Source organism: Nylanderia fulva, unplaced genomic scaffold, assembly GCF_048542155.1.
Source record: "Nylanderia fulva isolate GAGA-0341 unplaced genomic scaffold, ASM4854215v1 Scaffold258, whole genome shotgun sequence".
NCBI lineage: Eukaryota > Metazoa > Arthropoda > Insecta > Hymenoptera > Formicidae > Nylanderia > Nylanderia fulva.
In genome coordinates, this window is record NW_028190323.1 from 112,240 (window position 1) to 137,521 (window position 25,282).

At 40.1% G+C, this 25,282-nt stretch overlaps 3 protein-coding genes across 3 annotated transcripts; 2 read left to right on the forward strand and 1 right to left on the reverse strand.

Annotated features, from left to right (window-relative positions):
- Positions 1-11,856: 11,856 nt before the first annotated feature.
- LOC114935722 (uncharacterized) lies at positions 11,857-14,925 on the forward strand. Its single transcript, XM_085483543.1, has 3 exons — positions 11,857-12,611; positions 12,702-12,900; positions 13,033-14,925. Exons 1-3 carry the CDS (start codon positions 11,857-11,859, stop codon positions 14,923-14,925), a joined length of 2,847 nt encoding a protein of 948 aa, XP_085339669.1.
- A 2,318-nt stretch (positions 14,926-17,243) lies between these two features.
- On the forward strand, positions 17,244-18,874 carry LOC146722901 (uncharacterized). Its single transcript, XM_085483544.1, has 4 exons — positions 17,244-17,380; positions 17,475-18,255; positions 18,388-18,654; positions 18,773-18,874. The coding sequence occupies exons 1-4, from the start codon at positions 17,244-17,246 to the stop codon at positions 18,872-18,874; spliced, it is 1,287 nt and encodes a 428-aa protein (XP_085339670.1).
- Positions 18,875-20,898: 2,024 nt separating this feature from the next.
- On the reverse strand, positions 20,899-24,788 carry LOC146722902 (uncharacterized). Its single transcript, XM_085483542.1, is given in 1 exon segment — positions 20,899-24,788. A coding segment is annotated over 1 exon segment (3,585 nt). The 5' UTR covers positions 24,683-24,788; the 3' UTR covers positions 20,899-21,097.
- Between the last annotated feature and the right edge of the window lie 494 nt (positions 24,789-25,282).

Sequence of the window (25,282 nt, forward strand, 5' to 3'; positions counted from 1 at the left end):
TCTGAATTATTTCCAACACCCCCCCAGCGTTGCATAACGCCCAAAAATTCCATGAATTTTTTTTTATCTCATAAAAGTCTCTCTTTTTTTTTTTAAAAATTAAAACTATTTTAAAACTTCACATATTTTATGAAAAAAAACAAAAAAAAAAATAAAAAATTTTAGATTTTTTTCCAGAAAAAGGGGGGTTTAAAAAAAATTTTTTTTAAAAACTATAACAAAATTTTTTTTTTTTTTTTTTTAAAAAAAATTTTTTGTATATAAATTTTCAAAATTTTTTTTTTAATAATTTTTTTTTTATTTTTTATTGGTTATCTTAAATAAAAAATAGTAATTAAATAAAAATATACAGGGGCCCAAAATTTTCCAATTGGTTTACAGGAAATTTTCGTCCCAAAAAAAAATTTTTTTCCCGAAAATTACGTTGAGCCTTTTTTTTAAAGAATATTTTAAAAAACAAATAGGGTTTTTGATTTGCAAGTTAAAGTACCTTTTCATGCTGACGCTGAAACGCTTGACGCTCGTTTTGTTCGTGTTCACTCTATGTAATTTTATCTATGGTTGACGCTAAAAAGTTCGTTTCTACCCAACTTTCCAGCGTTGACGGTGGTTGACAGGTCATGCTTAATTTATTAATCGAAAAATTGTTTGTTTATCATAAAATTTCATCATGCAAAGCGAAGAAAAGGAAATAATTTAATAAATATGAAGTAATACTTTGAATATATATCTGTATAATATGATAGCAGAATACACATGTGAAATGTTTTGAGGTTATACATAATTAAATTAAGAAATATTAATAATTTTAGAATTTTCTCGTGAAATGTAGCTATTGTAAACAAACCTGTTTAAATAAAAAAGCTGCCCAACATTTATGTATTCGAGAATTTGACGAATTTTTTGTTGATCCAGATACATATGAATTTTGGGCATACGATGGTAAAGTGAATAAATTAATATAAATATTTAGTTTTGAAGTTTATTATTGAATATATTAATTTATTAATATTGAATTTATTAATTTTTTCATAGGTAATAAAATTGTTTCTGAATTATCTGACGAGCATTTTGCTCAATTAGAAAATATTGCTAATAAGGAAAATGCCAGTATTAATATCAACCAAAGTATCTCCAATAAAAAAGTAAAAACATCCAAAAAAACCAAGGCTCCTCTTAATGTTGTTCAATTAAAACTTGACCAAGAAGAGCAACTGATTTTTGAAGTTATGAACAGGATACTTCTGTGGGATTTTACAATCCCATTAAAAGGAGCAAAATCATAAAAACCAAACTATGGTTAGAAGTATCTGACTCACTTTAAGGTATTTACTTAATTTTTATATAATAATTTCTTTTTATGAAAAGTCCTATGAATAGTTGAATAATTCTAATACGAATATTATTTTCAACAGGTGCTTTTACCCCAGATGGTGCTAAAAAAAAGTTTAAGGCATTAACTGACACATTTAGAAAAATCATTCGGGATGAGCAATGTCCAAGTGGTTCCGCTCGCAAAAATAATGGCAATAAATGGGCTCATTACGATTCCATGCAATTTTTGAGAGATCATTTCACTCCAAGAGAGTATGTATACATATATGTTGTACACCCATGGAATTTAATTCTGTCCCTCAAAAATTTTCAACAATCTGAAATGAGCACCTTTCTATATTAATGGTCACAGTTCGTGTACAATAAACAGCTTACGTTTGGCTGTAAGCTGTCTATCGTACATGGACGGTGAGCATTAATGTAGAAAGGTGGTCACTTGTCAGATTGTGAAAATTTCTGAAGGACAGAATTAAATTCCATGGGTGTACTACTTAATACTGTTATTATTGATTATATTTTATTCTCTATTAATCTTACATATTTATTTTATTTTCAGATCTGCAACAAATTGCGAATCTGAGGAAAATGATTCTGATGACATTAATTTATCTAGTTATGAAGTTGATAATGACAGTGTAAAAAAAACAGCAGAAGGATTACACGTAAAAGGAAAAATATTGGTGATAAGGACGATCTAAGTTCATCTATTGATAAAGTAGCAGAAGCTATAAGTAATTCAGGTTCAAGCAGAGACATAGTTTTGCCACCACCCCCTGAGCTTAGAGATAGCCCAGAAATAGATTACTGTTTAAATATAATAGGCAGTCAATTGAAGAAAATTCCAGAAGAAATGCAATCAGATGCAATCCACAAAATGTTGCTGTTATCTTACGATGTTGTTCAAGAATATAACAATTAATAATGCCATTATTTCTTAACAATAATTAATAAAATTAAGTATTTGTTTTTTTAATTATATTTTATTCATATAAATTTTTAACAAATGTGTTTATAATGCGTTAATAAAGTTTCTCACAAATCAATTGAAAAATGTTTTATTTATATGATTTCCAAAGTAAGTATATAGTCATACATTTACAATAATTTTACAAAAGTTAATATTCAATATGTATATATACTCTAACTTTTTAATAATAACAAAATGGATGACGGAATATGTAAATATAATTGAAAAAGAAAAACAAAAAAGGAATATAATCCATGTAGCAACTTTATCAGTAATAATAGCAATGAAAAGAAAGAAAAAGAGATCATATACTCCAAAACGTTACTGGATTGAACCTGTATTTAGATAAAGAAATTTACATGGATTTTACGATAAGATATTTCCTGTGTTACAACTTGAAGATTTATGATTGATAAATTATTTTAGAATGTCATCATTAGTTTAGTAATTTAACAGAATTTTAATTATCACAGTCATACTGCCAGGAAATAGCGCCTTCACCATTAAAATAGGCACAAAATTCATCTCTTATGGAAATAGCATTACGAGTACTTGAATTTGTTCCTGTTCTTGTTATCTCTTGGAATGCCCAGCCATCTTCCCTTAGACTGTTCCATGTCCCAGGGATCAATATACCATCTGAATACCGATCAACTAGTTCAGGAGATACATATTGATTATTATGTACATCCTTTTTTCTTAACCAATTATGTAAGCAAACAGTAGCTTGTATAATTTTTTCTGCAGTTTTCACTTTGCAAATGATTGGTCTTCTAAATATTCTCCATTGGCTCGCTAATATGCCAAAAGTATTTTCTATGATACGTTTGGCACGACTGAGACGATAATTATAAATTTCTCGTTCTTTAGTTAATCCCTTTCCAGGATAAAGTCGAAGCAAGTAATCAGTTAATGGAAAAGCTTCATCACCCACGAGACAATATGGCATATCTGGCCCTTCTGCAGAAAGTGGAGACGGACCTGGTAAATTTATTTGCTTTGAATTAAATTTTCTTCCTACAGTGGAATTCTTAAATATAGCGCTATCACTGCCCCTTCCAAATGCTCCAATATCTACATATCTAAAAACATAATTGGTATCACAAATAGCAAGAAGGACAATGCTATGTGTGCCTTTGTAATTATAATATGATGACCCAGAATTTCCAGGACACTGAAAATAAATTTGTTGTAATTAATAAATTATAGAAAACATCTTTACATTATATGTGTATGTATATTCTATTCAATACTAATATTTGCGAGGTCTAACAACCATAAGTAATATTATCAAGGAAACATGTGAAACTATATGGATTTATCTTAATAGTCTTGTGCTTCCACTAAGATTAAAAAAAGAAAAATGGTTGTCTATTGCAAACGATTTTGAAGAACTATGGAATTTTAACCATTGCATTGGGGCCATTGACAGTAAACATGTAGTGATACAAGTAAGTATAGTCATATATATATATATATATCTCACAAATATTAGTATTGAATAGAACTCATATCTCCGGATGCCAAATATCTGATAAAAGAATTATTAGTTTTTAGTATTATAATTGAAATAATGTTTAATTAAATATATGAAATTGATATGTTAAGAAAATAAATTTAATTTGATTACCTCAATGTTATTGATAATCTCTCTGCAGGACTTACAGCTTCTCGTACATTGAATTTTTTGTAAATATAAAGACCAATAATGCTCAAAAGTTCTTCAAATTGAGTTGAAGACATTCTAAAATAATTTCTGAATCGTAAATCTTTAAGTTGTAAAACAGGAAATGATTTATCGTAAAATCCATGTAAACTTTTTTCTCTAAACACAGGTTCAATCCAGTAACGTTTCGGAGTATATGATCTCTTTTTCTTTTTTTTCATTGCTGCTATTACTACTGATAAAGCTGCTGCATGGATTATATTCTTCCTTCGTTTTTCTTTTTCAATTACATTCAAACATTCGGTCATTCATGCATAATATTTATAATTATTCATTTTAAATTGTGCACACTACACAGCAAAGGTCTATTTTTTTCTCGCTATAGACTATAAAGGTTAGGTTCGGTATTTCTTGACACTAGAAAAACGAGCGTTTTAGCGTCGCATGAAAAGGCACCTTTAGGAGCGGTGCGCAAACGGAGTGCGTAACACATGAGAATATATACAGATAAGAAGTCTACATTTTGAATATATGCTTTAAAACATTTAATCGGCCCTTTTCAGAGCCAAAAAGTTTTTAGAACGTTGAAAAATAAACTTGGATTAAAATTATTCACGTATTATTCAATTCAATTCAATTCAATTCTTTATTCGTCCCCTAAGGGATTGAAGGCGCTTTTGAAGGAGCGTTCCCCAGCCTTACAAATCTCTTACACTCATACTTATAACTACTCTTATCTCTACTCTTACATCTAATTTACAAATAACTTAATTCTACCTTAACCTACTTATCTACTACTTTAGAGAGAGAAAGAGCCGTCCCTACCTATCGCTTCGCTTCGGCTTCCGGTTCCCCATATATTCTCCACCACCTCATTCATACCTCCACTCATTCTCCTCCTTATACTTCCTTCCTCCTTTTCCTCTCCCTCCCCCTTTTCTTCCGTTCTCCCCTCTTCCCTCTTTTTCTCTATTTCTCTCATCCATCCTTCCCCTTCCCCTCCTCACTGCAATATTCCCTTCATTCTTTCCCACCAGTTTCTCTTCTCCCCTTCTCCCCCACATTCTCCTATCACATGCTCCCATGTTTCATCTTCTATCCCGCATAACCTACATCTTCTTTTCCCCTTTTCTTCCCAGTATCTCGCCCCTCTCATCTCATTGTTCATTCTGAACCTTACTATCCTTCTCCATCTACTTTCCCCCCATCCCTTTCTCAGGTATTCCGGTAAACTCTCCTCCTTCCATTCCCCATACCATCTATTATATTTCGACTCTCTTATCCTCTCCCATCTTTCCTCCTTTTGCCTTTTTCTGTCTTTCTGTTCCCATCCCTCATATACTTCCTCTTCCCTTCCCCTTTTTTCCTCCATCTCTTTCCCTTCTATTCCTCTTTCTTCCCAGAATTTCTCCCTCTCTTCCTCCCACATCGTTCTTTCCTTTCCTCCTCTTATCCTCTCTTTCATATCCTCAAAGCATTTCCTCGCTAAACTTCCTCCCCTTCCTTCCTCCAACTTCCTCTCATACCCTACCGCCCTCCTTCCTGCCCTTATTCTAAATTTGTCTTTTCCTATCTCCTCTCTTACCATATACCCCGGCGTGCACCAGTCTACTCCTAACGTCCATCTAATCCATCGCTCCTGCATTGTCTCCACCTCTCTCCTCTCCTTCCATCCCCATATTTCCGCCCCATATTCCAACACCGTCCCCACCAACCTTCCCATTAGCCATACTCTTTTTATCCAGTCTCCTGCAAACCTTCTCTTTCCTATTCCCCACACCTGTCTTATCACCGCTCCTGCTTTCCTAACTCTGTTCTTTATCTGCGCCTCCTGCCCCCCGTTCCTCTGTAGCTTATACCCTAAATATGTGAATTCTTTCACTTCCTCTAACCTTTTTCTTTTCCATCTCCACTCCACTCTCTTCATTCTTCCTCCTCCCTTTTTAAACCTCATTACCTTTGTCTTATCCACATTCACCTCTAACCTTTTCTTGTCCATATAACTTTCCATTTTTCCCAACATATGTATCATCCCTTCCTTATCCTCCGCCAACAGTACCATGTCATCTGCGTACGCCAAACAATGCACCTTTTCCCCTCCCAGTTTCACACCCCCCCCCCCCAACCTCCTTTTCTTAGCACTTCCTCTATATCCGCTATTAGCAGACTGAATAAGTGCGGACTCATTGGGCAACCTTGCCTCACCCCCCTTGCCGTCCAAAAATTTTCTCCCTCCTCCTTCCCCACTCTTACCTTACTCCTTGTTTCCCTGTACACCTCTTCTATCCTACTCCTTAATCCTTCCCTTACTCCCCTCCTCTTCATTGCCTCCATTAACACCTCCCTATCTACTGAATCAAACGCCGCCTTCAGGTCCATAAATGCTGCGACTACCTTTTCCTCCCTTCTTATTTACCCTCTTATTTACCAGATAGTTCAGCACATAGATACTATCCATCACCCCCATTCCCTTCCTAAAACCTGTCTGACTCTCCGGTATCATATTCTTCCCCTCCATTTCTTCCTTTAACCTTTCCGTTAAAATCCCCACGTATATCTTGTATAGCGTTGGCATCAATGTCACTCCTCTATAGTTTTCCACTTTATTCCCCGTTCCCTTTTTCAACAGTGGCACTATTATCTTTTCTTTCCACCTCTCCGGCCATCCTTCTCCTCTCCATACTCTGTTGCACATTTCCCATACCCACTCTTCTACCCTCTCCCCTCCATATTTCCATACCTCACTCGGTATCCCATCCTCCCCCGCTGCCTTTCCTTTCTTCAGTTTTCCCAGCATCCTCTTCACTTCCTTCCTGCTTATCTCCTGCTCCTCATCCCTCTCCCTTTTTTCTTTTTTTCCTCTTACCACTTTTACCTCTATCCCTCCCAATAAGTCCATGAAGTATTCCTCCCATTCCTCCGCCTTTATCTCCTCATTCACCCCTTCTCTCTTTTTCCTTTCCCTGTTTATAATCTTCCATACCTCTCCTTCCGTTCTTGCCTCTATCGCCTCCTTGTACCATCTTAGCCTCTCCTCTTCCCTTTTTCCTTTACACATTAGCCTATATTCCGCCCTTACTTTTCTATATCCTTCTCCTCCTCCTCCTTTTTTCCTTCATTCCCTTAACTTTTTCCTCACTTTTTTCCTCTTCTCCTCACATTCCTCGTCCCACCACCCTTTCCTTTTCCCTTCTCCACTCTCTTTTTCTCCTTCTCTCAATTCCTCTTCTATTCTTCCTATTTTTTCCTCTAGCTCCTCTTCAATCCCCTCTTTCCACCCCTCCCCCCACTCTATTTCCTCTCTTATTCTTTCTCCTCCCCTCTTTGTCCATCTCCCTCTTTTTCTTATTCCTTTTCCCTCCCCCCTTTTTCCCTTTTCAGCTCCTCCTCTTCTTTCTAGCGTTACAATCAATGGGTGATGGTCCGATTCTATGTTATCTCCCACCTCCATTCTCTTTATCCTTTCCTTTACTCTATCCTCTCCCACCACGTAATCTATCACCGATTCCCCTCTTCCTCCTGTATATGTGTACTCCCCCTTCCTATCCCCTCTTATCTCTCCGTTAAAAATTCCCCATCCCATCTCTTCCAACTCTTTTATCAACTTCTTCCCTTCCTCATTAACTTTCTTGTCCTTCGATCTTCTTTCTTCTTTTTCCTCCCCTCCTATCACTCCCCCCCTTCTACCTGTCCTTGCGTTGAAATCTTCTCCCAAAATCGTCCATCTATTTTCTTCTTTCTCTTCCATCCATTCCTTCATTTCCTCCAATTTCCTTTCCATGTCCCCGTTGATGTATACGCCTATTACCCTCCACTTCTCTCTTCCTACTTCTAAATCTGCCATCATTATTCCCTCCGCCTTTTCTCCCATTCCTGATACTTTTATCTTCCCCCTCTCCTCCCTTACCCCCATGATCATTCCCCCCATCGGTCTTCCTTTCTTCTTTCTCTTCTTTGCTGCTTGCTTCTCCCATCTATATCCTTTCGGTAACCTCTTTTTAATCGCCTCCCACCCCCTTTCCTCTATCCATGTTTCCATCATCACCACCACCTCCCAATCTTCTATTTCCTTCCAGAACTTTTCTTCCTTATTCTTCAGCCCTGCCACATTCCAAAAACCTATTTTCCATTCCTCTCTTACTTCTCCTCTTTTTTCCTTTCTCTCTTGTTCCTTTCTCCTTTCTGCGTCCGTCTCCCTTTCTCCTTCCTCCTTTCTCTTCTTACTATTGTTCTCCCCTCCTCCTTTCCTCCTTTCTTCTCTTCTCCCTTCTTCTATCCCTTTTTTTCCTCCATTCCTGTCTTCATACCCCCTTCTTCCCCCCTCATTTTCTCTATACCTTCTCTAATTTCTCCTTTCCAGTTTTTAAGCACACCTTCCTCCTCTTCCCATCTCCACCATACATCATTGATTTTTATCCTTCCATAGCTCGTCCATACATTGTTTCCTTTCCTCCTCTCTATCTCCGCAATCTCCATTAGTCTCCATTTTATCTTTCTCTCTTCCCATGTTAAGTCATTTTCTATTCTCACCCTCTTTCCTTTTAATATCCTCTTCCTCTCCATTACCTGTCTTTTTTGTTCTCTACTTCCTAGTTTTACCACCACCATTTCACCTTCCTTTCCCTCCTTTCCTTTCAACATCCTTATCCATTCTATCTCTGCTTTCGCTCCTATCTCTTTCATTAATTTCTCTACTCTTTCCTTTACACCTTCCTTCCCTTCCTCCATTCTTTTTATTACTATGTTATTTCTTCTCTCTTCTCTTTCCTTCCATTATAATTTCTTTCCTATGTCTTTCACTTTTCCTATTATTGTCTCGTTTATCTTCTTGTTCCCTCCTTCGCCCCCTCTCTTTCTCTTTCCTCCTTTCTTCCTCTTTTCTCTACTCTTGCTTCCAAATCTATCACTCTCTTCTCCAGGCTCTCTATCTCTTTTCTCAATTCTCTTCTTTCTTCTCTCCATTCCCCCTCCTTTTTCCAAATTTCTATCTTCAATTTTCTCATTTCCTCGCCTAACTTCTCTGTTATCTTCTCCCCTATCTCCTCCATCATCCTTTTTAACTTCTCCTTTTCTATCCCCCCTACCTCTCTATTCACCCTTTCTGTCTTTTTGCTCCTTCTTAGGCTTCTTTCCTTTTCCTCCTTATCCTCCTCTCCCCCTTCTTCTCTTTTCCTTTTCAAAAAATCATCTATACATCCCATACTGCTCCTCCTCTCCTTCCCTAACTCATCTACTCTTCTCGACCTCCCTGCCTTCTTTTTTATTTCTTCCTCATCTCCCTTTTTCCCCCTTCCTCTAACATCCTATCTCTATTGGTCTCTATCCTCCTATCTCTAATATTCTCTTCATTAATCATTTTCTTCTTATCGCTTTCTTTCTTTGATTCACTTACTCTATGCTCCAACTCGCTCCAACTTGCTAGTGAATTCCCTATCTTTATACTCTACTACTCTTACTCCCTACACCTACTCTCTTTCCTCCACGTGTCTACGTGTCCACGTGTCTCACCTTTTCCTACTTTCTATTTTCTAACTCCTTACCCCTTTATCTTTTCCTATCCTTTTAATCTCTCCTCCTCTTTTTTCTACACTCTCTCACCTCTTATCTCCTATTCACCTCACCCCTTTTCTCACTCTTTCCTCACAAATACCTGCCACGCTTTCACACACCTGTCACTCACTCTCTTACCGGAACCGGAAGCCTATTCACGTATTATTTAATTTACAATATGTTACTTTTAATCGTTAATATCATTTGAGAGATATTTTCTAATGAAGTACTTAAGTTGAATTGAAAAGAATATTTAGATATGCATAGTTATAATATCTTTAGCAAAATAATAAAATAGCATACACGCTTATGCACCACGCACGTCGTCTGTGCGCAGTTCTTGGTTCATGCAAAATTAAAAGCGCTCACGCATTAATTTAAAGTCATTCTCATTTAAAAAGTAGTGCTCAGACACAATTTTGCCAAAGAAAAGTTGTTTCTTTTGACACGAACAATCACGCTGTACATTCCAAATCCGCAAATTTTGGGACAACCTATACATATATTAGATAGATAATATATATACTTTATTTTACAATGTTGCAACTGTATCTAACAATAAGATTAAAACTGTTATCTAAAATTAAGACAGTTATCCAAGATTAAGAGAAATATATTAATAATTAAAAATAATATTAATAATTAGAAATATATTTATTATTTTTTTATATTACTTTATTTTGATTTTTTAAATTTTATCTTTTTTTGTTTTATTTTATAATTTTATTTTATTTTATTTTTAGTACCGGCATACTTAACAATAAATTCTGTAAAAGATATACGCAAGATAAATGGATATATGACGCTATGTAATTTATTGAAAGAGATAAAAACCCCTATAAAAAGAAAGAATGAGAATAAAGAAAATTTAGCACAAGTAAATGAAATTTTAATATAATAATAATAAAATATAATAATAAAAATAATATAAAATCAAAAAAATATATATATGTAAATATATATCTACACTGGCAGATTCATAATGGAGACCGTGGGGGCCCTTCCACTTAGAGTTTGATTTTTCAAAAGTATTTATAAAAAAATGTTATATTTAATATTTGCGAAATGCTTAATCACAATTTTTATTCCAATCATATTTTTTAATTTAAGACACGTTTAGATATAAAAATTCATATTTGATCTGAAAAAAAATTTTATTTGCGGCGAATCAAAACCCCCTTAATAAATTTCTGGATTCGCCACTACATATTTATCTATAATATATACCCAGTAAACACTGTTATATTAATGTTATTTAATTTATTTAATTTTTTGAATCCTTTGTTAGAGGATTATAGGTCAGAAATTAAATTAACAAAGAAAATATATACTTTGAATGTTATATTAGTATTCATTCCTTATATGCATTTCATGGGGAAAATTTGAATACAAAATATTAAGTCTGGTTTCGCCGCGTAACGGCAAACAAAAAATAAAATAAATAACATTGTAACATCATATTTATGTAAAAATATATATTTATGTAAGAACCCAGTAAACACAAAGTAACAGTAACATAATGTTCAAAATGCATAAGAAAACATTCTCCGCATAATAAAATATTATACTCGAATAGAATACTTTAGAATATTCTAGACCAATCGATATTTTCAGCAAATCGTTTTTATATGTTTTTCGAGGAGAAAACGCCGCGACATAAATCAATCTGTTTCGGAAAAAAACCTCTCAAAACATCAACAATTAACGGTATCACAACCGTTCCGCCGAATAATTATTTTTCAATGAGCATGCGCGGCTTATCACGGGCGCCTCGCTTCACCAATAATTATCGCAATCGCCCGCTCGCGCATGCTTTCTTCCAGTCGTCGTTCCGTTAATTTTGACAGCGGCCAATTACGCGTAATGCACTCAGGTCACCTCGCGCAATGTTTGAAATACGCAAAACTATTGGCGCTTCACGCGAAGGTGAGCTCCACCCTAAACATTATAAAAGAGGAGCTCACACCCGGCTTGCCAGCCTTATCGCTTTTCCGCCGTGAACCGCATAACGCAAACCGCATACTTGTTAAACCGCTAAAAATTCGTTGACGACCACCGCTTATTCCGCACTTTGATTTTGATTACAATTTTCTCTGTAAAATAATTAACATTTGTAAGAAGTTTTGTTAAAGTGTATTTGTCATTAAGTGTGTTAGAGAATTAAATTCTTTTGATACAAAAGTGACTTATCCTTTGTGCCGCGCGATCCTTTCTCACGCAGCGCGTTCGCGAACATATTTCTGGTCCTTCGAGCCGGATCTCGCACCGGCAATCGCAAGTTCGCGAGCGTGACTCTTCGTGTGAGTGGAGAATGTGAGCATCTGTGTGTGCAGCCATTATGGATGTACCCACGCTGGTCGACTGTCAGCGTGAGATTCAAATCCGCATCTCACGTTCCGTGGAGTATTTGAAGAAGCTGGGCAGCTCTAATATCACTACCAGTGCTATTGCCACACGCACCAGAATTTTGGATCAGCTGTGGACAAAGTTCGAAGCGCAGCACGATCTTATCCGAGCAGCCTTAAAAGAAAAGTTCAGCGAGAGCGATTATTTTAAGTCAGAATTGCACGCTGATACGGAGAATCTGTATGTCAATCAAAGAAGCATACTTGACGGCTACGCCGAACACTTTCGTGCAACGAACGTACCGCTTTCTGCCGACGCCACGCCAAGGTCGTCACTGCCGCGCATCAAAGTACCGTCATTCTCTGGTGCCTACGCAGATTGGCCGTCGTTTAGAGATCTCTTCCTCTCCGTCGTGAGTGGCAATGCGATCTCCAACATCGAGCGCTTTCATCACCTCCGCTCATGCTTGACAGGGCCGGCTGAAAAATTAATCAAGTCGTTACCTGTTACCAGTGACAATTATGATCGCGCTTGGGCGGTCCTGGACAAACATTATAACAATAAAAAAGAATTGATCCGCTCCAACTTTGCCATGTTCATCGCCGTGCCAAAGATGAAGGGAGATACCGCAGAGGAGTTGAGACGCATTCACAACGCCGTTACTGCCGCCGTCAATGGTCAGGAGAGCATTGGACGTCCAATTAACACTCACGGAATGGACCTCTTCAACTTCCTAGTTACCGAATTGTTTGACGCACGCACGCGTCTGGAGTGGGAGTCGTCCACGTCAGACTCATCAGAGCCGGCATAAAACGAGGCACTCGTTAACTTTATCAGCCGACGGATCCTGACGCTCAATGCCGCACGACCAAAGAGCGTCAGCAAACCGTCCGGAGAGGCTTCACGGATTGTCAAGGCTCACGTCACTAAGCAACAAGGAGCTGAGCCGCCGCACTGTACACTGTGTCGTGAAAGGCACATCTTGATGACCTGCCAAGATTTCAAGGCCAAGACCGTCAACGAGCGTAAAGCATTTGTAGAGACAAACAAGCTCTGCTAGAACTGCTTAGGAAACCACTTTTTATCTCGCTGTCAGTCGAAGAAGAACTGCCTTACGTGCGACGCACGACACCACACTACGCTGCACAAAGCAACCACGTCTTCACAGGCAGCTGAGGCCACCACACGCGCCACTACACTGATCACGACTCTTCAAGATCGAGATCCTAAGGCTGTTCTTCTTGCTACAGCTCGACTTAACATCGCCGAACGGTACGGCTCACCACACGCCATACGCGCCTTGATCGACCAATGCTCCGAAATGTCGATCATTTCTAAGGCCTTGGCGCAACGTCTCCGCCTGCCTCGAGTCTCGACGGATCTCTCTATCTTCGGAATCGGAGGGACCCGCTCAGGATCAGCTCGTGGCAAGGTCACTCTGCACGTCACGTCAGACGTGACCAACGCCGAGCTCCGCGTGGTGGCTTGTGTGCTGCCCCGCATATCATTGCAGCAAGGCTCAGTCTCGCGAGAAGAACGCAGCTGGCCTCATCTCGACGGACTCCAGCTGGCCGATCCTCGCTTCCTGGACGACGACCCAGCTGAGCTACTGCTGGGAGCCGAGGTCTACTCCTTGATCCTCGAGGAAGGCCTCCGCAAGGGTGACTCAAGGATGCCGACCGCCCAGCAGACCAGCCTGGGATGGATCCTGTCCGGCGGCTACGACGCAACAGCAATCAACGGACATCGCCGCACATTCCGGTGCACCGCCGATCACGACCTTGCCGACCTCGTTCGACGCTTTTGGGAGCAGGAGAGCGAGCCAATAACTCGGGCTCCACTTACTCCCGAAGAAGCTAAGTGCGAGGAATTATATGTGCGCACCGTCACACGCACGTCCACCGGGAGGTACATTGTGAGGCTACCACTTTCATCACCGCCGACGAATCTTCACGAGACTCGCCGACCAGCGGAGCGCCTCTTGAGAACCATGGAGACCAAAGGCAGCCGAGATCCTCGATTTGGCGACCTTTATCGCAGCTTCATGCAGGAGTTCGAAGACCTACAACACATGAAGAGAGTCAACATTGCAACTACAGTGGATGACCTCAAGTGTTACTTACCGCATCACGGGGTCCTGAAGGAGTCGAGCACGACGACAAAACTCCGAGTCGTATTTAACGGCTCTCAACGCACACAGGCCGGTACTTCACTGAACTCTCATCTGTTGACTGGGGCGAATCTTCTGCCAGCGCTCAACGACGTGTTGCTGCGATGGCGTTGGCACCGGTACGTCTTTGTCACCGACGTAGAAAAAATGTACCGCCAAATCCTCGTACATCCTGAGGATTGCCGTCTTCAAACAATCCTGTGGCGTCACAACAAGACGGACGAAATCCAAGAATACGATCTGCTAACGGTGACCTACGGCATGGCTTGTGCACCGTTCCTGGCCATACGAACGCTGCGGCAACTCTGCGCAGACGAGGGGACGCAATTTCCTCAAGGAGCCACAGCACTTAAGCGTGACTGCTACGTCGACGACGTGGTCACCGGCGCAGACAACCTCGACGATGCCATCAACCTCCAGACGGAGCTGCGCCACCTGTGCACGGCGGGCGGATTTCCACTGAGGAAGTGGGCCTCAAATAACTCCGAGGTCCTCGCGGGAGTCCCTCAAGAGCATCGGCTGCCGCAAGGACCGCATTCATGGGACGGAGAGAGCCATTCGACCTTGAGCCTGCGATGGCATCCTCAAGATGACTGGTTTGCCTTCGCAATACATCCGCGTTCAGTCACAGAATTCACGAAGCGACGAGTCCTCGCCGAGACTGTGCGACCGACCACTGGTCGCGATCCCCAGGATCCTGTTGCGGGCGAACGACCCTCGCAGATGGATGAAGCAGACCCAAACACCAACGACGGAACACCCAAGGAAGTTCCACCTACCCAGGAAGCGACCTCGTTGGAGATAGCCGATGAACGACCCACAATCATCCTAGGAGCCACAGCGAGCCCTGAGAAGGATGAAGGACGTGTCACGGATATCCCAATGCAATAGGGGTGATAAACCCTATGAAATGTATATAGATGTATATAAAACGGTTAGTAATAACGTATATAACTATTCGGTGACGTCCAAGTCATATTTTTATTTTTAGTTAAGATAGAGAGAAAACTACATCGGATCCGCACTTGAGATCGCTCGTGTTATCGAAATATACGTTGGATAACTTCCCAACACGGGATTAGCTTTGGAGAGCCATGCGAATGACATAATTGCTCAGAGAAGCATCTCAACTGCGAATCCGACTGAAACAAGTTTCTAGCTCACCCAAGAGGTGAGAGTTTAGGTTTACGACACGATAAGTGATTAATGGACTTGGACAGATACTAAATACAAAATTGCGGTTAATAAAATCGATCTAACGGATGTCTGAGATGGAGCTAAGTCGCGAGTCCTATTAGAACAGTTAGGATTTCAAAGTAACCTGAATCGGACTCCCATAGTGTTTCCGAAGCATCTTGAAAGGTAACTAACTTTCCATGTCGACCTGATTCAAACTAAGGTTGGAGGCTAACGAAATCCACTAACTTAAATAACTGGAGCCGAGAAATAATCGTGACAAGTACACAACTACCCATAGTAGTAATTAGCAAACGCGACTTGGTCTAGTCCTGACACTCGTTGGATTCAACAAAAATAATTAGATAAAATAAGTTTTAGATTAAGTTAAATGTATATATACAATAGATACTTACCTGCGATAATGACCCAGTTAGACTCGCAAAGACAAGCTGTGGCCAGATAGGTTAAAAGCCCAAGGGTAACCTAAATTTAGTCACAGTCAAGGGCTACTCAGGAAAGAGTATAAATTATTAAGTTAATGACATTCAATAGGAAATTGGATATCACTATTTTATTTCACGTTATGTAATTTTCTTTTAGCCTATGGTAATTTTTCAGTTTAATTTAGGTTATCTTATCTTATTTTATTTTATTTTATTTTACTTTATTTAATTTATTTTACACAAATAAACCAAGCCCCGAACACCCGGGCACGCTAAATTAAGATTAGCAAAATAATCGGGAAAAAGGAACTCTAGTAGAGTACACTTTACAATAACTAAAGCGAAAAATAGAACTCTCGCGGAGTCAGCGCTACACACCCATGCGGCGATTCGTTCCGAGTCCTTCGGTGGGGCGGCGTTCCCTGATTGGCCGGCGGGCCAAAGGAAGGGCGAGCGCGAGGCATCCGAACCGGCTATATAAGTCGCGAGCAACGATCGCTCGAGACAGTCGGGCTAGTGAAATTTAACCATCACGAAAGCGCGATTCGTCCGGGACATTCCTTTGTCTCGTTAGATAATAACAATCGGACGGACAGTGCATCAGTACATTGCACTTGTACGAATTGCGGTTGAGAAGTCGCGAGTTCCGATTCGTTAGACAGTCGAGGCGGATCGAAGATCATGCGAGTGATCGAAGCGATTAATATATCGTGTACCTTTCGACGTGTCGCGTGATCCTAATGCGAAAACTCATAGGTGACACGACGCGTGTCGCAAGCGGTAACAATCGCGAGTGTTTGGATTCACGTTAACTAGTCGCGCCTAGTTTGTAAAAAGCGTACAACTAACCGTGCGGACTAAATTATGTGTAAAGCGTAGGTGGCTATGTAAAGAAGTGACCACTGGACACCTAAAAGAAATAAACTTCTTTGTGTTAATTAAACAGTGTAAAAGTTCACTTACCTGCGTTTCCATTATCCCACGGATATCCTCCGTCAGTCGTAAATCCGTACCCAAGGTGACGTCGAAGTCCGGCGGTATTCTGAAACAAAGGAGAAAAATTAAGGTTAAGATCCTGCGGCAATCCTTTGTCCGCGGCACGTCAAAGCGTTCCCAACCTGTGAAGCAGCGTCGGCCATCTTCTGAAGGAAGCGCGGCGCCTATCAAAGAGGACAGCGAGACAGGGAACTGTCAAAGCGGCCCGAACATCAAAGGATCAACACCGACCAACTATACCTTCTTGCTTGTATAAGCTAAAGCAAGTGGCGACCATTAAGGTGAAAGCGGGGCGTCTGTTGACTGGTAAGTCGAGCGGAGGGCCATTTCTCTCATGCCGTCCGGTCACAACTGCACGGCTATTCGACCCGATGGACTGGGACGCTCCACTGTCAAGGATGTTCAACGTTGGCAACAGCTGCTGAACCAGCTACCTCTGCTCAGCAACATACGAGTTAATCGCTGGCTCAGCACCGACGACGATCACTCAAGGCTTCAGCTCCACGGCTTTGCTGACGCTTCCGAACGAGGATACGCCGCAGCGGTTTACCTCCGCAACTCTGAAAAGAGGAAAGCATCAACCATTTGCTCATGGCGAAATCCAAGGTCGCACCCGTCAAGCAAGTTTCACTGCCTCGCCTGGAGTTGTGCGCTGCTGATCTACTCACCACGCTCACGCTGCATGTCCGCAACACGCTCGACTTGGCGTCTACTCCGGTGTACCTGTGGTCCAATTCCAAGGTCACGTTCCATTGGATCCAGGGACACGCCACCCGCTGGAAAACTTTCGTCGCCAACCGGGTAATTCATATCCAAACACAGCTCCCTGGACGCTCAGTGGAAGCACGTAGCCGGGAAAGACAATCCTGCAGATTGCGCATCAAAAGGAATTACTCCTGGGGAATTAATCAACCACGCATTATGGTGGACTGGACCTACCTGGTTGGCACTGGACGAAACGGCGTGGCCCAACTCAGAGGTCGACATCTCAGAGGACGACCTTCCGGAACAACGCACCACCAGCCTGCTAACCAGGAGTTCCGTCATCATTGAACCGGACCTCCTTCTTCGGTTCTCCGCTCTTCATCGGCTACTGCGCGTTACAGCTTGGTGCCGTCGATGGCTCAACCTGGCAAGCCGGGAGGTCACATCTGGTCGCTCGCTGCATCCTGACGAGCTAGACGCCGCTCTACTCCAGTGGCTTCGAGTGGTGCAGGCGCTCCACTTCCCTGACGAGGTAGCTGCTGCCACCGCAGGCCGGCCCGGTCCACCACGCAGTTCACTGGTCAAGCTGAACCCTTTCCTCGACGACCAAGGTGTGCTTCGCGTCGGAGGACGCCTCAAGCACGCTCTGCTGCCCTACGACAAAAAGCACCCGGTGATCGTCCCGCCGGCCTCCTGGATGACGCGACTGCTAATCGAGTCCTGCCATCGTTGGTCTCTGCATGGCGGCGTCCAGATGACTCTCAGCTTACTTTGCCTTCGATTCTGGGTGCCACGTGGAAGAACCGTCGTCAAGCAGCAATTGCATCGGTGCGTCACTTGCACGCGCTGGCGAGCTGCCACTCCACAACCTCCTATGGGCAACCTTCCTCGTGACCGAGTGACGCCGACTCGGCCATTCCTGAGTACTGGCCTGGACTACGCGGGACCCATTTCTATCCGGACCAGCAAGGGGCGCGGACACCGCTCACAGAAGGGATACATCGCAGTCTTCATATGTTTCTGATCAAAGGCTATCCACCTCGAGGTCGTCTCGGATTACAGCTCCGAGGCCTTCATCGCCGCCTTACGCCGCTTCGTCTCTCGCAGAGGTCTGTGCAAGGACATCTACAGCGACTGCGGCACAACATTCATTGGCGCCGATCGCACATTGCGTGAGCTCTTCAAGGCGTCGACCTCCGAGAGCCATCATGTCGCCCGCGCCGCCAACACTCAAGGGATCCGCTGGCACTTTAATCCGCCAGCGGCCCCTCACTTTGGTGGTCTTTGGGAGGCTGCCGTAAAATCCACAAAATTTCACCTCCGTCGAGTAATCGGCGAAACTACACTTACGTTTGAGGAACTTAGTACACTCCTCACACAAATAGAAGGCGTGTTTTAATTCTCGTCCGTTACAGGCTCTGTCAGACGATCCAGATGACACTTCGGCGCTCACACCAGGCCACTTCATCATCGGAGCACCGCTACTCGCGGTATTTGAGCCATCGCTGACGGGTTAATCAACCTCCACGCTGTCACGCTGGCGTCACCTGCAGCTGATACGAGACCATTTTTGGCAGCGGTGGTCGGCTGAGTATGTGCACGGTCTCAACCCCCGCACCAAATGGTTCAAGGCCGAGTCCGTACCTCACGTCGGGGACCTCTGCATCATCCGCTCGGAGCTCACCCCTCCGACCCGATGGCCTCTTGCGCGGATCACGAAACTGCATCCTGGGGACGACGGTATCGTCCGCGTGGTCTCAGTCCGCACCGCCACGTCCGAACTTGTACGCCCGCTCGTCAAATTGGTCATGCTTCCGGGCGCGGATCGTATTCCGGGCAGGAATAACGCGGACACGCCGTCCGCCGGCACGTAACTCATCTCTCATCTCGCGACACTCATTCACCACATAATCATCACATGCACTGTAACATTTGTCGCACCTCAGTTTTCTCATAATCACCGCATTGCACTACACACTATTCATTGCACATCAAACACGCGTTTTCACTCTCGCAGCTGATCGCTCCGCACCACGCTATCACCACGTGTTTATCGGCTTGTCAGCTGATCGCGTCACATTCCACGCGATCATCAAGTATTTCACCGCGCCGGCGCGCGCCCGCCCCACCATCGATCGCTATCGACTTGAGATTCCGCGGCCAAAATTCGACAGCATGTTGTCACTGCGCGACAAGGCGGTCGGGAATGTTCAAAATGCATAAGAAAACATTCTCCGCATAATAAAATATTATACTCGAATAGAATACTTTAGAATATTCTAGACCAATCGATATTTTCAGCAAATCGTTTTTATATGTTTTTCGAGGAGAAAACGCCGCGACATAAATAAATCTGTTTCGGAAAAAAACCTCTCAAAACATCAACAATTAACGGTATTACAACTGTTCCGCCGAATAATTATTTTTCAATGAGCATGCGCGGCTTATCACGGGCACCTCGCTTCACCAATAATTATCGCGATCGCCCGCTCCCGCATGCTTTCTTCCAGTCGTCGTTCCGTTAATTTTGACAGCGGCCAATTACGCGTAATGCACTCAGGTCACCTCGCGCAATGTTTGAAATACGCAAAACTATTGGCGCTTCACGCGAAGGTGAGCTCCACCCTAAACATTATAAAAGAGGAGCTCACACCCAGCTTGCCAGCCTTATCGCTTTTCCGCCGTGAACCGCATAACGCAAACCGCATACTTGTTAAACCGCTAAAAATTCGTTGACGACCGCCGCTTATTCCGCACTTTGATTTTGATTACGATTTTCACTGTAAAATAATTAACATTTGTAAGAAGTTTTGTTAAAGTGTATTTGTCATTAAGTGTGTTAGAGAATTAAATTCTTTTAATACGAAAGTGACTTATCCTTTGTGCCGCGCGATCCTTTCTCACGCAGCGCGTTCGCGAACACATAACATTAATGGTACAATTTCCTATTCAACAATATAACTGTTATGTACAAAGCATGTTACATTGCAGTTAAGTAGTTGAGTAAGTAGTTAACATTGTTGAGTAGGAAATTACATCATTAATGTTATATTACTGTTATTTTGTGTTTACTAAAAATAATTTATATAAGCATATTTCATATGAACTATTAACGTAACAACTGTTACATTACTTATTACTCTAAATAACAACTGTTTAGTGGGTGTATATATATATATAGGATGTTCCATTTTATATAACTTGTAATTTTATAAAAAACAATTATATATACACATTGTTACACATCATCTTATACGCATATATTTGCGTATAATGTCGATGATAAGAATATAAATATAAATGTTTTTTTTTACTTTATTTGAACACAATTTATTGTTCACTTTGACATACATAATATGTATATGTGTTTCTATATTTATATTTATATGATGAAAAGGTACAAGTGTCTGTACAATTTCTTTTAGACACTAAAAAACATGATATAAAATGTACTTCTAATTTAATTTTTTGTTGCTCTTTTATTTACACCTTTTAGTATAAAGCTTTCTCACCACGACAAGGTAGGTGTAAATCGAGAAAGAATTTTTGTTTCATTTTACAGGGAGAAGAGACAAGTGCTGATATTTATAGCAATATTGACATTTATGTATTATTTGCAAAATCGATATAATTTCGATATATACGAAAACATGCACCTTTTTATGTATATATCGTTAGATATAAATACATAAAATTTGTGTTATATTTATTTGAGGCATCTTTTCCTAAAGATTCTTTTTTTAGAATTTTGGAAAAGGCGACAGTTTATTTTCTTCGATAATGTAAAGAAAATGTTGCCTCATATTATCAATACGATTCGAATATGTCATATTACAAGGATTTTCTCCTAAAGCTATAGTTGTAGCGAAAGCTGCAGCATAAATTCCACAACATGTGCCATCAGGTTGTTTTTGAACCTTTTCAAATATAATATCATTTGCACTTATTTGTGGATAACGACGATGAATGTAATTTTTTTCTTTAGGCACCAATTTATTGTATGTACAATCGGGTAGACTGTCATACACTCGAAGCTTGGTGCCGTCAAAAAATATACATCGCCAATGATTACTGCAATTTCCTCCAATAATTTGTAAGCTTTTGTCGCTACGACTTGCTTCAATTAAATGAGAATATTCTAAATATAACACACTTTGTGTTTCAAAAGGACATGTATTTTTTACGACGCGCAAGAATTTGTCCAATGAATCGTCGTTTATTAGACTATCCACAGGTAATACATTTTTCTCTATTTCACTATCAGATATAGGACGATTATCGAGAAAATTTTTTTGTCGTGCCATATCGTTTTCAGTTAGTTCTTCTTTATTTTGTGAGTAACTATTTACAATAGCGCAATCGTCATCTTGTTCCGCACTTATAACAGTAACAGGAGTGACAGTTGCTTTCATAGATAAACTATTATATTCGCAACATTGACTTTCTTTGATAATATTTTTGTTTTCTGTATTACATTGTCGACAACTATTTAATTTTTTTACCCCTTTTTGAGCTTCTATTATATAATCTGGATTTCTAATAGGCATATGTCTATTATGCCGACTATCCAAGATTTCTGGCAGCATGCAATTATAATAGAAATTTGTTAAAAAGGGTAGCATTTTATTACTCCAAAAATCATTATCCTTTATAACACGTATTATTTTTAAGCTTTTTGGCGTCCACATAGTAAAAACACAATATTCTCGCCGCGTTATATTTAACTGGCCTTGAATTTGATAGAAATATTTATGATTTTTATTCATTTGTTCTGAATTTTTCTTATCAAAGATGTTCTTTAGTGGAGTCATCTTTATAGCTTCTTCAGCTGTTAAGTTCTTAGCTGAGTGCGGACATTTTATTTCTACCAGACCATCTTCATCTATAAGTCCATCTGGAGAAGCACCCAAGTATGGATGTTCAATATCAATGAATAATCCACAAGGTTTAATCTCTTTTTTTAGTATTTCGGCTAATTCTTTTCTCGCAATTGGTTCTTTTTCGCGACCATATTTCATTGCCTCGGTTTCAATAGCAGAAGGATATAAAATATTTTTCACAGGCAATGCGCAAGACGTTTTCATTCTTTTACGACATACGGTTCCAAAATTAGATGCCGTTAACATTTTACGTCTCAATTGTAGCCATTGTTGTGATTCATTTTGTTTTGTAGTGTCGCGTTCAATTTTTTGCCAACTTTTTGCATTTTCGGACAATTTTTTTAAATGATTTTGTCGAAATTGCTCGATTACATCGGACGGTAGATCCGGTTTTTGCGAGTGTGGACCATAATAAGAGTCTGTTCCCGATTCTTGTTTGAATTTTTTTGATCTTCCTTCTATTTGTCGATACTATTTATTTTTCTCTAATTTTTCTCTTCGGCGCTTCTCCAACTTCTCGACAATAGGCGGAACAGTCTTATTCATGCTTTTATGTACTTCTGTAATTACTTGTTGCGTATTAAATTGCAAAACTGCCCCCGCAACTCTAGCATTGTAACCATCTTTTTTATTAACAAGAATACGTTTGCCGCCAATTTGTGCGCAGATCGACGAATTAAATGACTCTGTAATGTTATTCGTATAATTTAACAATAAGCTGTCAGAGTAACCACTTATATACTCGACAGCTTCTTCTATTTCTAAATAAAGACCATGTGATTTTAAAGAATCTATATAATTTTCTTCTCCATCGCAAGTCTCTTTGCCACGTTCTTTGCATTGCTTGTGATCGCCAAAAACATGCCTAGGAATGTTTAAAATATCTTTTTGTAATTCCATAGCCTGACGATGTTGAGGTTGCCGTTCTTGTCTTCGTAGAGCGGCTGCCTCAGTTATTTCCTTTCGTATTTTTAAAATTTTGTTTTTTATTACATTTTGCACTTGTATTAAGCCAGGCCGTCTGGATGTTTTTGGCCGAGTTTTCTCTGCTACAGTTTTAATTTTTTTACATAAATTACGTAGCAGATGATTCGTGCATTCTATTTTGGTAACTGTTATCATATGTTCTCCGTATGGATTATTATTTTTAATACTTTGGTATACGCTACTGTCACCGTCAGCAACAAGCGTTTTAAAAATTAGACCATGCATTTCGAGGCTACAATTAAAACCTTCTGCAATGGCATTGCTCTCCATTTTTGTGGAGCTTACGTTGCGATCAAACTTTTTATAGCAATTGTGAGTTTTCGGCTCGATACCTCTTCGCTCTGCCATATCGCATATTATGCAATATTTATTTTTAACACCGACGTAGAGAACCTTTCTCGTGCGGTAACCAATTATGGCTCCAATACCGGCAGGAGAGTCGTACGTGGTACCATACGATTTTTTCATCCAACTACCATCCGCTACAACTGTTATATACGGAATACCGTTTATAACTTCGTTGTTATCAAGAGCGATTTTTTTTTCAATTTCACCAGCCGTTTTCATATTTTCTATAGATGTGTTTACAAACTCGTCGACTAATTTGTCTCTACTCTTGATGTACATTGGCTCGGACATGCTAGGAACATTCATGACTGCAAGCTGCTTTTCCAGCTGGGCATAACCAGTTCCCACAGTAAGTGTTCCTGCTACAGCAGCCGTATTAATGTCCATTATTTCCGGTTTTGTAAGTTCTGACCAAATGCTGGCTTTTGTTTTGCACATTTTACATTGGAAGAACAGCTGGGTTTTCAACCCACATTTTTCAGACTTTATAAGTAACAAATTTTCAATTGACGAGCAGTCCAGTGCTTTATTATGTCTGTCAAAGATTCTGTGCAGCTCAGTCCATATAAAAGAGAAGTCCATAATGCGACGGCCTGCAGGCAAATTTTCTTTGATATCATCTTTATCAATAGAGCTCTTTTTAATTTTTTCTATAACATAATATTTGTCATCTTCGACACCATTTTCTACATTGCATATATCTGTATTTGACTCTAGACATCGCATTACTTGAATATTAGAATCCATTGTATCGGTAAATGATTCTACCGATTTTTCAAAATCAATGGATTTATCATAATGCATGCTTTTGGAGTCATTGGAATCATCAATATACATGCTTTCGAAACATTTATCTATGCCAAGTTTAACATTTTGCTTTACAGAATACATAGCTGTATTTGACTTCTGATACAGCATTGATTGGATTTTCGAATCCGTCGTATCGGGAAATAATTCTTCCGATTTGTTTAAATCGACGGATTCGCTAGTATCCTCAACGCTTCTCGAGTCAATTAACTTTTCGTTATCGTCGAAAAGACAAATATCTTGTTCGACATACATGCATGTATTTGACTCGAGACACTGCATTGTTTTGATATTTGAATCCATCGTATCGGGAAATAATTCTTCCGATTTGTTTAAATCGACAGATTGGCTAGTATCCTCAACGCTTCTCGAGTCAATTAACTTTTCGTTATCGTCGAAAAGACGAATATCTTGTTTGACATACATGCATGTATTTGACTCGAGACACTGCATTGTTTTGATATTTGAATACGTCATATCGGGAAATAATTCATCCAATGTTTTAAAGTCGACGGATTCCATACTAACATCTTCAATGCTTCTCGAGTCTAATTTATTAGCTAATCGAACATCTTGTTCGACATTATACATACCTGTATCACTTACAATTTGACACATCTCCGACAAGTTTTTTACGTCTTGCTTTGTCTTCTCACTGATAAGTAACTGTCGCCTGCAAGAAAACATTTATTGATAAGTATTTTGTTAAATATTATTATAAAAATTATAAAAAAATATTTAAATATTTTTGAAAACAAAATCTTTTAAAAATAAATCTTTATTTTAATGTACAATTAAAAATAAATTATTAATTATAAAATTATGTATTACTGAAAAAATAGATAGCTAACAATATAAATACTACTACTGTAGCGCACATGCAAACCACATCTAATGTAAAAT